Source organism: Mercenaria mercenaria, chromosome 1 (genome assembly GCF_021730395.1).
Source record: "Mercenaria mercenaria strain notata chromosome 1, MADL_Memer_1, whole genome shotgun sequence".
In the NCBI taxonomy this organism is placed as follows: domain Eukaryota; kingdom Metazoa; phylum Mollusca; class Bivalvia; order Venerida; family Veneridae; genus Mercenaria; species Mercenaria mercenaria.
Window position 1 is genome coordinate 53,654,972 of NC_069361.1, and position 13,379 is coordinate 53,668,350.

General features: G+C 34.6%; 1 protein-coding gene across 1 annotated transcript; it reads left to right on the forward strand.

Moving 5' to 3' along the window:
- Positions 1–7,286: 7,286 nt before the first annotated feature.
- On the forward strand, positions 7,287–8,688 carry LOC128555220 (uncharacterized). Its single transcript, XM_053536953.1, has 2 exons — positions 7,287–7,538; positions 8,334–8,688. The coding sequence occupies exons 1-2, from the start codon at positions 7,358–7,360 to the stop codon at positions 8,561–8,563; spliced, it is 411 nt and encodes a 136-aa protein (XP_053392928.1). The 5' UTR covers positions 7,287–7,357; the 3' UTR covers positions 8,564–8,688.
- Positions 8,689–13,379: the final 4,691 nt, after the last annotated feature.

Here is a 13,379-nt window from a genome sequence, read left to right on the forward strand (position 1 = left end):
GTTTAGTAATTGAATATTGCTATTTTACGGGAGAAAATGAATCCCAAATCGGTAAAAAATGACGTGATTTCCCCTGGCCCCATTCACAAAAACAGCGAGAAAAAATACTGCAAATTTCTTAAAATAGCTTTTTATATCACAAAGTTCGGATTGAAAAGATTTGTCTTACTACTACAATAACTGGAGGATCAACATTGTTATTGATATTTTTGTACTTCAATACTACTGACTACAATAGAATTTAAGACGACTGCGCCTCTCACGATGTCTGCGGCACTGGACTGAATAGTCGGCAGAACGAGGGGATATGCCTTTTCCTAGGCATGTACTTCATCTCAATCGATCAGATATCATGTCTTTATATGATATACTACAGAAATACATCATTCCCTTTTCAGCAGGATATGAAATGACTCGGAATATTCACTGCTTTTGTAATTTTCACGTTACTGTATCCGATGAAAAACACGCGCAAAATAACAATATTACATATTTCTTCACAAACTGGGCATGGATTTGTCGGCAAGACACAATTACATCCCGCTGCATTCTCCGATTTCTAAAACGTTTTTACTGTAAAAAGACAATAACCAAAAACATTCAATTTACTCACCTTGTTCGTTATTTTTGTAAACATCCTGCACAATGCCTGCGCCGTCGGAAGCGCGGTGCCTTCATTTCAGTGCGGCACATTTTGTGCCGCAGGCAATGTTTCATACCCGTGAACTTCCACTTATTACGCAAATAAATGATACAGCAATGGACACAAATATGGCTAGAGTACATGTTGCTAATAACAAAGAACCGATAATAACACAACACAACTGACATGCAATAAATTAATAAGTCATGTAATAAGGGCGGTTCCAGTGGAGGGCGTATACCAGCGCGCGTCCCCCACTAAAATCGCCGGAGCATAGGTATCTTGTCCTGGGTGAAATAATGCAAAAACATTCATTTTTCTCGCTCGCTACGCTCGTGTACATAATATTTCTCTTGTTCTGGGTGAAAAAAAATGCATTTTTCCTCGCTCGCTATGCTCCCATAAGTATTCACCTTTTGTTCTGTTGGAAAATAAAAAATGCATTTTTTCTCGATCTCTACGCTCGCATATGTATTTATATTTTGTTCTGGGTGAAAATATTAAATATGTATGTTTACTCGCTCGCTACGCTCGCATAGGTAATATTTCTTTTGTTCCAGAAAACAAAAATAAAATATGCATTTCTTCTCGCTCAGTACGCTCGCACATTACAACTCCAACAAAGTTTTCATAAGTTCCTATAATATTCTAAAGAGAAAATATAGCTTCTCTGACCCCAATCAGTTAAAAAGACTAAAATTTCACTATCGATTGTGTGACATGAAAACAGAGAATTGAGTATATATATATGCAAAGGCTGAACCAAAACCAATGTGTAGTTCTTTTTGGGGGGATCCGGACATTTGCCCCCCACCACATTTGCCACCCAATGAAACAGTGGACAGCTGGACATTTGCCCCCCAGTTTAAATGGTAGATAGGACATTTGCCCCCAGTGCTTATTTCTGAAACGGACGTTTGCCCCCCCCCCCACCCCCAATATTTTTGTCCCCCAGTGATTGTTTATGAACTTATTAGAAGATAATTATCATATTGCGGATAACAATGTCTTTGTTTCTCACAATTTTCTAGTACATAATTGCCAAATTAACAAGTTTGAGTGCTAAAAACATTGCACAAATTAAAAACTATTATGCTGTTATGAGCTCTTTTATAACTCAATAATAGGCTATTATTTACCTTAACACCTGGATGCAATTAACATATTCATCAAATTTTTATCAAATAAAAAATAGTTTTTGGGACAGAAAATTGCCTTTTAGAGTAATTTTAATAATAAAACAGCATAATACACAATCGTATCTACTGGTATATAGGACAAAAATATTGAGGGGGGGGGGGGCGGGGGGGGGGGGGGGTAAATGTCCATTCTAAAAATAAGCTGTGGGGGCAAATGTCCTATCTGGCATTTCAACTGGGAGGCAAATGTCCACTAGTTAATTTTTTCATTGGGGGGCAAATGTCCTGGGGGAAAATGTCCTACAGTCCTTTTTGGGCTACTGTAGAATCTGGTAAATAAGCTTTTATTCGAATATAAGCGCATATCAAAAGTAAGCGCATACGACCTTACCGTTATTCCGTATGGAATAATAAGCGCATGTCATGCCCTTACCATAATTTTGTCTCGAAAATATGCGCATATCCGATTACTGGTAAACATTACAGGCGACAAGTGTTATAACCTAATAAATAGCCGATAGGTGCTAAAGGATTTTAGCGTCTATTAATTGTCTGATAAAACAATTATTGTTTACGATAATCATGCTTTGTTTTAATAAAAAAAGGTTTTCAGTGAATGAAAGTAAAAGTTTGAATACCAGGAAAGTTGTTTGCATTATCATAACAGTTTGTCATTCTTTTGTAAATCTTTGAAAAGAATATAGATAACATGCTACAATCTTAGTGTTGAACAATTAGGCTATTGAATGGTCCGAGAGATTGAACATTATTTGCAAATTATGTATTCATTATGCTTTCATTTTGTCTAAATACTGTATGCAATAAAATGAAGTAGTTCACTGCGCACGTCCATGACCATGTTTTACCTTCGTTTTCTCAACCCAGGTAAGCACTGTCAATATTCTTAATTATTAGGTAAAAGAAATGACTAATTCCAAAACAAATGCAAATATCTACTTGATGTTTTATTTGTAAAGAGAAATTAAGAAACTACAATACAGGAAATTGAAACATTTTGAAATATTTTGATGTTGATTGGACACCTATTTTACAGAAGAGTACACCTTTCTTAACTTTTACACGCAATATGCTATCAACAAGTAAGAGATCTCAATGTATTTTGCAAATAAATTTATTGTGGCTTGTTCATGCATAATGCATATTTTTTCTACTTAATCCTTGATATTTCTTTATCTTTGAATCTTATATTCATGTCTGGAACTATAATTGTACATTCTGTATGATCTGTCAGACAGTCCAGCTAAGTTGTTGACCATTGCTTCGAACACTTTTGGTCCTTTGTATGAGCATCTGGAAGGAATATTTGCCATTTTTTACACTAGTATAAATATTATAGGACTGGTATAGACTCATTAAAACCACAAAATTTAGAAAACAAAATGTTAAATGTTATATCTAAGAATTAAAAGAATATCAGCCTCTGATAGATATTATTAGAAAACAATGTCACGACTTTATTAAGAAGAGTTAAAACAGTACCCAACACAGGTAATTAAGACTAAGACCTATGAATGTGCATATTTATCTAAATGTCTTTAAACATCTTCATTTTCAACTAAAACTGTGCACATATTAACCACTTTATGCTGATAATGTAAATGTTTAATAGTTTCGTTTGAATTGTTTGAAACTGTGAGTACATAATATGCAAGTGTGTTTTTTATATTTTAAAGGGCAATACTGTAGAAAAAAATAACCTGAAATGGAAGTTTTGTAATATGTGCAAGTCTATTTCGTGTTGATAAGGCCCAAAAATTCTTTGTTTCCGGTAACATGCTAACAAAAATTAGGGTAGGTAGGTCGGAATTTTTTTTTATTAAGGGAGACTTTTCAGAAAATATTTTCACGGGGGAGGAACTGTTACACGAGACTCGGTTGTGGAGGATATCATGTTACAGATTTAGGATGCTTCTGTTACAGTATTCCTGGATAACGTTACAGCATTCGGAGGATAATAATAGCTGTCGGTATTTTGTTTGCCAAAGATGTGGTAAAGATTTATCTCTTTTTCCAAAAATAAAAATTGTTTTTCTAGATCAGTGATATGCACGTCTGTTAAGACATGGCTTAACCTGCGAAACACAGTATATTGATGTCAATCAAGCGTTTTATGAAAAAATTCGAAATTTTGATAGAAAATATCTAAAAGAAATTGATTAAAAGATATTCCAACCGTATTTCATGCAAATTTGCATTGATTAAAACCCTCTTCAGGCATGGACTTATAAAACGAGGTAGAAAAATTACTGTTGATCTATTATTTCGTGGTTTTATAGAATGTTGCAGTTTAGCCGGATATGTTACAGTTGTGGGGTGCTGCTTTTGAATGTGTTACAGATTTAGGATGAACCTTTTTCCTTCTTCAGGATTCTGTTGTTAGATGTAAATACTGCTAAACAACATTTATTTTGTCATTTGAGGCAGTCAGACATGTACTAGAGTGGCGTTGCTGTAACGACGTTTAAAAAAACAGGAAAGTCCACCTAACGGGAGAAGATGTCGGTTGTGATATGTCAAGAATCACATATGATGAACAATTGATGATACAAGTTATGCAGAGCAAATCTCCCATCCCTTTTTCATGCAAATTGACCGATCGTTTGAACAATCTCTAAATACATCGGTTGTTAAATGTTTTCCATAACCTCTAAATAAATCACCAAAGATATCGCAGAGCGAAATCGAGAAATGTTTTAAGTGTGTATTTATTTATACTCACATAGATTAGTTACTTTCGTTCAAATGTAAAAAGAGAGTGAGTTACTATGTTTATAAGGTAACTCCTTATTTTTGAACAACCCGAATTTAATGTGCTCGTGCTCGCGTTTACGCAATGCCTACAGTCCTGAGACATGCCTTCTAATGGCGCACAGTCCTGAAAAGCCCTTGCCACCGTCATACACACAAAGACAAAGACGCATATACTTTTAGATGAAAATCCTGAAACATTATCCATTTTAACTATGAACTGCGTATAAAATCCTCTGTTAAATGATTTAGGCTCCTAACTGTGACCAAACAGATTCAATGCTTCAAATTAGCCTATTTGATTGTGCATGCTTGCCAAATCTTCATTGCGCAGATGCATATTTGCTTGTAGGCAGCTACGCACCTGCAGGCAGACTATGATTTGATGGTTGTTCCAACAGTAAACACGTATACATGTTTAACAAAAAAGAATCTTTTGTTATTTGAAATGAAGTTTTATTGCACATGTGCGAGTTGTCGTGAGAAAAGCCAATTAATTTCTTAAGTTCTCCTTTACCGATTCCGAGAGGATATTTTCTTTTAAGCTTATTAGTAATTGAAATCGTTGATAAAGACACGCATTGCCAAGCATAAACAGGTACTATTTATGAAAGAACAGCTTATTAAAGTGCAAACGACGATTCAATGCGAATTGGTGATTATGGTATCATATACATTAGATATAGAACAATAGCTTTCCATTGAAAATGTTTATATATCATTTTATTATATATAGCTGTTGAATCAGATTTAGAATTTCGAAATTAGAAAAAAAATGCACTTGGTATAATATATTTGTTACATCTTACAAAAAAATCCCGCATAATTCGTGGTATCTAAATTTCATATGCTATCCTGTTATTGTATATTGTCAAAATGTATTCCAAAAAGTATCATCCTAAATCTGTAACACATCCAGAAGAAGCACCCCACAACTGTAACATTCTATAAAACCACGAAAAATTAGACCCACATTGATTTTTCTACCTCGTATTATAACTGCATGCTTAAAGAGGGTCTTTATCGATGCAAATGAGCATAAAATATGGTTTAAACATATTTTAATCAACTTCTTTTAGATAATTTTCTATCAAAATTTCGGATTTTGTCATTAAACGCTTGATAGACATCAATATACTGTGTTTCACGTGTTAAACCATGTCTCAGCAGACGTACATACCATTGATCTAGAGAAACAATTTTTACTTTTGCAAAAAAGAGATAAATATTTACGATTTTTTTGGCAAACAAAACACCGACAGTGATATTTATCCTCCGAATGCTGTAACGTTATCCAGGAATACTGTAACAGCAGCATCCTAAATCTGTAACATGATATCCTCCACAACCAAGTCTCGTGTAACAGTTCCTCCCCCGTGATTTTAGTGTCAAAAAATGAATACAAACAAGGTGGTTATGCCTTTAGAACATCAGTAAGTTGATTTTTAAACATCACTGAGCAGGTTTAAAGCATAAAAAGTGCAGTTTTGCAATTTTTGATAAAAAGTCGAAAAAAGAGATATTTTCCAAGGCGTAAAAACATTTAGGGTTGGGCCAAAAATTTAGGGTAGGTCGGGATACCGGAAACAAACAATTTTTACGCCTAATTTCATATCAACTTAAATTTCAATTGTTACACAGTATGAAAACTGTTGGAGAGGAGTACAATAGACACAAATATAACTGTTAAATTTTAAAAAGGGACATACCACCCCATATATAGATAAAGGCCCTGACATTTATGGTAATGATGTACATTGTATAACAAGTTTCATGGGAATTCGATAGAAAGGGAGGGGGGATCTGAGTACATTAAGGACAAAAGAAACTGTAATACATTAATATAATCTGTAAAGTCCATAAGGCCAACTTATCGGATATTAAAGTCACGATATTATTGTATGTCTGCTGCCTTCGATTAAGTATACCATGATTCATTTGAATCGCTGGAATATGCGGGAGTTTCAATACACATGGTATCAATGTAGCTGTGTTAAAATAAAATAGAAATCATATTAACTGAAGATAAAATTTGTTAAACTCGATATTTCTGATAATATTTGCATTTCCACTTATGTTGATGTTGTGCACCAAGTTTCATTTTAAATGGATAGAAAATGTAGATGTTTAGTATAAATATGAAAATATTTAATAAAAGCAACACTAAAGTATCCTGTACATTTTTAGGTCTACTGATCAAAGTCAACAAAAGTTCCATAAGTTTGCATTGAGAGTTTTATCCATCATATCATACTGTAACTAAAACATAAGACCAGCATACACATTTATATTCTCACGCAAAATAGTCCGCAACAGAGAGCCGTGTAGGCACATTTCATAACCCTTAGAATTCGGAACCTTCGCTTTAGCCAGCCATGCCGGTAACCTACACATTGCGATGCATCCATATTCTCAAAAAAAGATGTTTACAGGACTGTCAACTGATAATTCCCACATTCGTATGTGGTACTTCAAATCCCACTCTCGTTTGCAGTACATTCCCGGACGAGCCCACATCTAACGAACATTAGTCCGCAGCGGAGTGCAGTATAATCTACATAATAAGATCCAGACCAGCCTGTGCATCCGCACAGACTGGTCAGGATCCATATTGTTCGCTAACAGTTTCTCTAATTGCAATAGGGTTTGAAAGCGAACAGCATGTATCCTGACCAGACTGCGTGGATGCGCAGGCTAGTCTGGATCCATGTTGGTTCTCTCATGTTGTGGCTCATTTTATTAATTGTTGCTAGATTTTCTTATTGTAGTGCAGCTTTACTACAAGAAAAGCGGAACACAAATAGCAATGGTTGTGCAAGGAATCATGTCTATGCTGAATACGGATGAACGCTTTGGAAACAGAAAACTGGCATTTACCCTTTGTGAACATCTGTCACATATTCAAGCCAATTTATCTTTACTTGTGCTTTGTTTCAACATTTCTGGAATAGCAACCGACGTAACTAACACGCTGAAAGGAATACCACGTAACATTTTCTTGATTTTTTTCACACTAGTAATCTTCTATTTATATATATATATATATATATATATATATATATATAACATATATGTTTCTCTCTTACTGTTATTTCTCTAGGACTACTGATTACCTTGTTGGACTGATACCTCGGATTGACTCTTTTGTATGTATTTTACAAACAAGTATACATTATATAGAGCAATTTATTTCATTTTCACTGCCATATGCAAAACGTTGTATTCAAGGTAAGTGTGAAATTATCTATTAACAAAGGCGTTTAAATAAATAGTTTCCATATTTCAAGGGTTTACGTGTAAGGCGGCCTGTGGTTTTCCAATGTCTCTATTTTATCAAAAGGTCCACCAGCTATACTTTCCATATATGTTTTGTTAGGTTACCGCTATCTAAGAAGCAGGTGCTAAGGGGAATGAGGGATCACATTACTCCTTCTTGACAGACTCTATGTTTGCCTGGTTGCGTTATATGCCTCCAAAGAATTTTCTTAAAGTTTGATTTACTATCTCAACAGCTGTCTAAAAGTGCCTTGTGACAGCCGTTAGAAGCCTCTCCGTATTTGGACTCAAGTGTTATAGTTTTAGTCCTTTAGTCATGTACCTATATATTTCATTACAAATCCACTTAAGCTGGTGATTGCAGCGTAAGGGGTGTTGCGCATTTTATTACCTCTCGTGGATAGACTCTGTCCTATCATTTTGCTTGGATGCGTTCAATACTTTTGAGTATTTAACAGATTTTGATTGATATTCAATTCATCTTCATATCATCTATTTCATTGTAGAATCTGAAAATACTGCTGTGTTAATCTTCCACCACAAGGATGAGCATGCACTACCAAACCAAAGCAGCGACAGAGTACTGGTTAATCCTGAATTCAAAACATTTGGCGGCATATTCGATATGGCTTTTCTGGCGGGAAAAGGAATATATTCTTGTGAAATGAATACAAACGCTCTAGATGGCATTGTGAAATTCCTGACAAATGTACAGAAAGTTAATGACAGGACATGATAAGTGCAACAAAAACTATTAAATGTTTTCAGAGGGTACTATTTGCTATCAAACTTTTATGTAAATAAGGAAATTAAATTGTTTTTATATATTTTGTCCTATAGTAACTTGTGCATGATTTTACGTGAAAGGTAAAGGTAAATCTTACTTACCATATCGTTCATATTTCACAATTTTCAAAAGTTCTCACGCCAAGAAATGCTTTCGTTTTGTAAATCGATTTGCATACATAAAAAATGTTATCATTTCTGGAACTACATTGCCCGTTTGTTTGAATAAGTCTAGAATTTGTTACAGAAAGTTAAAAAAAAATCACCCTCTTTGTTTGTTTACATTTATCGTAGAGTTGCGGTCATTAGCTCTGCCTCGGAAGTATCATTGGCTCTTTTTTCACCTCACCTCCGTAAAGAGAGGGAGCCAGTGTTTACATACCGTGTATTTTATCAAACTTTAAGCTTTCCTAATAAGCTATTTATATGAACAATACTTTATCGTTATTCGTGCACACACTTATGATAGCAAAATTAACTATCTGAAGTTATCCGGTGGGCCTTTACCATAAATAGCAATGTTTCGCGGAAGTAGATTTTAAACAATAACAAAGATATGATTGTGTAAGTGTTTACCGACCATTTCCTTAAAATGACAGGTTAGTTGTTTTTCTCTTGTTATGGCAAATGTCTGCAATCTACATATCTGTTTATTAATGTAAAACATTTCCTTTAAAATATCACAAAAGCAGTTTATATACTGGCGAGTTGAGAAATTTTCGGGTAAACTAGATAATAATTATTATCTTACCGGACAGTACTCACGATAATGTGAAAATGAAAGAGTCGGCCCGGTATCATTTCGCCTTCTTTGCTGTCTAGAAGAACAACATATTTATACGCCCGTCTGAAAGATGGGGCGTATTATTGGAACGCCCCAGGTGGGCGAGCGGCGTCCACAAACTGTTCGGAACATTTCTTCTTCATGCATGAAAGGATTTTAATGTAACGAGTGCCATGCGCAAAAAACAGGTCCCTAGGTCTAAGGTCAAGGTCACACATAGAGGTCAAAGGTTAAATTCAATAATGACTTTGACCTTAGACCTATGGACCTGAGTCTAGCGCATGACACTCTGCTCATGGTGGTAAACGTTTGTGCCAAGTTACATCAAAATCCCTCCATGCAGCCATGAAGAAGAAAATTACTAAGTTATTATTTACTTATTTGCAATCACAAGTTAATAAGTTGTTATTATAAGTTACGAAATGATTATTATGGCAAATTACTTACTTGTTCAACATTTTTAAAGTTCTCCTCCCCCCCCCCCCCCCGCCCCTCCCCCCCAACCCTCGCATTGCTTTCAAATTCTACAAGAGGTCTTGGTTATTAATTCAACTTCTTAGTTGATTTATTTTTCTATAAAGCAACTTTTAGTACTTTTTAACAAGAGTGAATAACTTTTTAAATATGTTGTAGTTATTGGAAACTGTGGTAGTATTATAGGATGTCTTTAACTGTCTCTTATAACTATACCAAAGAGTGGCAAAGTACATGTACATATAATTGTATATAGAATTTTATGAAACAAGTTTATTTATGCATATTTTTCTTATGTAAAAGTGCATAAAACTTGTCAAAATCTAAAAATGTAACCATTTTGCACTTAGATAAAATCTTTAATCCGAAAACTTAATAAAACACCACCTAAACTGTTTACTGTTGATGAAGTATTGATGTATCATTTTGACAGATTTAGCTGCAAGAAATGACAGGTAACAACAGGGCAACTTTAAACATAGACAATGTAACAATTTTCGTCATAGTACCCGTGGTAACTAAACGATAAAAGCCAATGACTAAAGTATCAGTTCAACCTCTATAAATGTTTGACATGGTGTTTCTGTATATGTTTTTATTACGGTTTCCTGTTTTTCGAGAGTAAAACGCGATAAGCAGATGCCAGTTTTTCGACTTTTTGCAAGCTTGCCGGAGACCGTCTTCCTTTGATTCAGCAGAAATCAACTAAACAAGGAGTCTTGAACGAAATAAAACATCTTGTTATCATGTATTTGTATGCTTTCTTAAATTCAACTAGAAATATATGCCATTTATAAGACTCTGTAGTCTATACGTAGCTAATAATGAAACCTAGGTTCGCGAAAATATGGACCAATTTTCCAAAATATTACTATTTGGCCTAGAGGCAAAAAGTAAGCGGAAAAGCTGGAGTCCAACAATGCACAGTACCTTGCACACAAACCTCTCCCGTACCTATTCTGCATAACAAAACTATCTGTCAACCGATTACTTTTTTCAGTACTCCTTGCAATTATGCCTCTGTTGTTTTGACAATTGCGTACATAAAAAAATGCATAAAAAGTTGCTGTTACTGACCACCGTTTAACATAATACAGCCCACTGTTTACATTTCATTTCCGATGCACGCATAAAATCCCGAAAATTATCCGAATTAACTTAAGCATAGAACACCAGGAACTGTCTCTTATTCATCAGCGTAGATAAACACATCAACTGAAATGTTCTTGGATTATCGTTATTTGCGCCCTTGAAAACTTGAAATTTCTTATTGTTCCTTCTCATGAGAAGGAACACTTATGGTGAACATGTCACACTTGACTGAGCAGGTAATGGATACAAGGGTATCATCAAAGGCATCCGAATTCCAGTAGGCGCCGCCATTTTGTACTCATGCATATTCATTACAAATAGCCTCTTTGCCAATGTGTTTTTACGCATCTTTAAGTCAATCTTTAGTGAAATACAACTACGTAATAACAGACCTACAAAAACAATAATTTAGTTTAAACTATCTAACTCTTAAATCTTACATGTCATATTGTAGAATCGAGATTAACTAAATGAATATTCATCATCTAAAAATAGACTCCCGCCTAAAAATATCGTCTACTATTATTCTTCTCAGTTTCATTCTTTGCTGCTTCCAGAGGTTCTTTTTACGATTTTATTTCATACCAACTTTAATATTTTAACATTTTAAGTATAACCATCGAAACATATTGTACTAATAAAGTTATTCGAGATTTTTTACTTGTCTGTGAATGCTATTGCACGATACGTACCGTCACCGGATAACAACATTTCAATTACTTCCCTTGTTTTTATCTAGAACTGTATAATGCATTTCTACACTTTACTGAGCTATAAATATTTCGAACTTGGTAATTTCATACCTTTTGATTAATAGTTTTGTAATTGTCAAGTTGTGAACTTTTTATACGCACTTTTTTCAAATCCATCAGTTTGTTGGTGCCGACTTATATAAAAGCCCTTTTCCTCCTGGTTTAGTCGTTCTGGAGCTGTAAGTATCCATTCGTGCAATGCAATTACTTCCATTGTATTGCTAATTAAAATTAGGCAAACATACGACCAAATTCTGATCTGATCTGTGCCACTAGGACAGGTGTCGACATTGGTTCCACAAATTTTGACAGAGTGATGGTATTTATTGTCCGCTAATAATATTTAGGTAGGATCGCTCGTCTAAAGGTGTTTGTTTATTATCTTAAGTTAAATAAATGTTTGTGTGAAATAACTTTAAGTAATCTTAAAATAAATAGATAAGAATGCACGTAAACTAGCAAAAACACATAGTTCATAATTATTTTATTAAAGATCCCTTAAAAGAATATTTAATGTGCGCTAGAAGTAACCTTTTGGTAAGCTAAATCTTGTTATTATATGTACATAGAACAGTCATTCCAGGAATAAAAACATTTAAGGAAACATTTTAATTTCGGGGAAAAAGTATTAGACATTTACGAATTAAGTCTACGTGGACTTTGAACACCTGAGACGATCGATTTTTCAAGGGGACCGTCTCAACATGATAATTTTAATTTATGTGTGGTTGGAAAACATTCCAATAATGATGGTAAGGTCTGGCTTATTATGTTACCGCACAGGATAAGATTTGGATTTTCTGTCCGTCTGTCTGTTCGCCAGAGAGGTGCTTTGTTATGCATATAGCAAAAAGTATTTGATCTAGCGTCATAACACTTTCCCGAAAGGTTCTTCAATATTATAAGTTGCGCATCTGTGACCAAGTTGAAAAGATGAGCTTATCCGTTCGAAATGTATCTGTGTTCCGTCGTCGTCGTCGTCCGAAATGAAAATAAATCTTAACTGGGTTAACTGGGATCAAAATGTAGGTCAGCAGGTAAAACATTGTGAAAACTGTAGAAAACGTAATATCTTGCGTCTCCATTCCTTTGTTGTTATTATACGCCCGAAGGAACGTATTTTGGTGTTCGTCTGACCGTCTGTCTGTCTGTGTGTCCGTCTTAGGGGTCAAAGGTCATATAACTTTGTTTCGAGTGCGATGTGTAACTCTTAAACTGCTTGAAAGATTTAAAAAAAGCTTGGCACAAATGTTCACCACATTGAGACGACATGCAGAGCACATAGCTCGCTTCAAGGTAAAGGTCACACTTAGAGGTTAAAGGTCACATGACTTTGTTTTGTGTTTATGTTGCTTTGCATTGCGGTGCTCTTGTTTTTATTTGGCAGATTCTTTTTTTGTTGACTTACAATATTTTTTATTGAATTACTTCCCTTTTATGTTACTAGAAATAGGTTATTTTGTAACTTTTTTATTATTAGCCGTAGGTAAAAACCGAGACCACTTTTCTTTGGTACAACATGGATGGTACCTGCAAAGTTAAGGTGTATTTTGACACATCTGTACCTGTTAATAATTTTAGTGGACTAAGAGTTTTTCGGGGAATTTCTTCCCTTTGTTGTCATTTTCCTTAGGACTTCAACAGTAAAGTTCTTTAAATTTTGC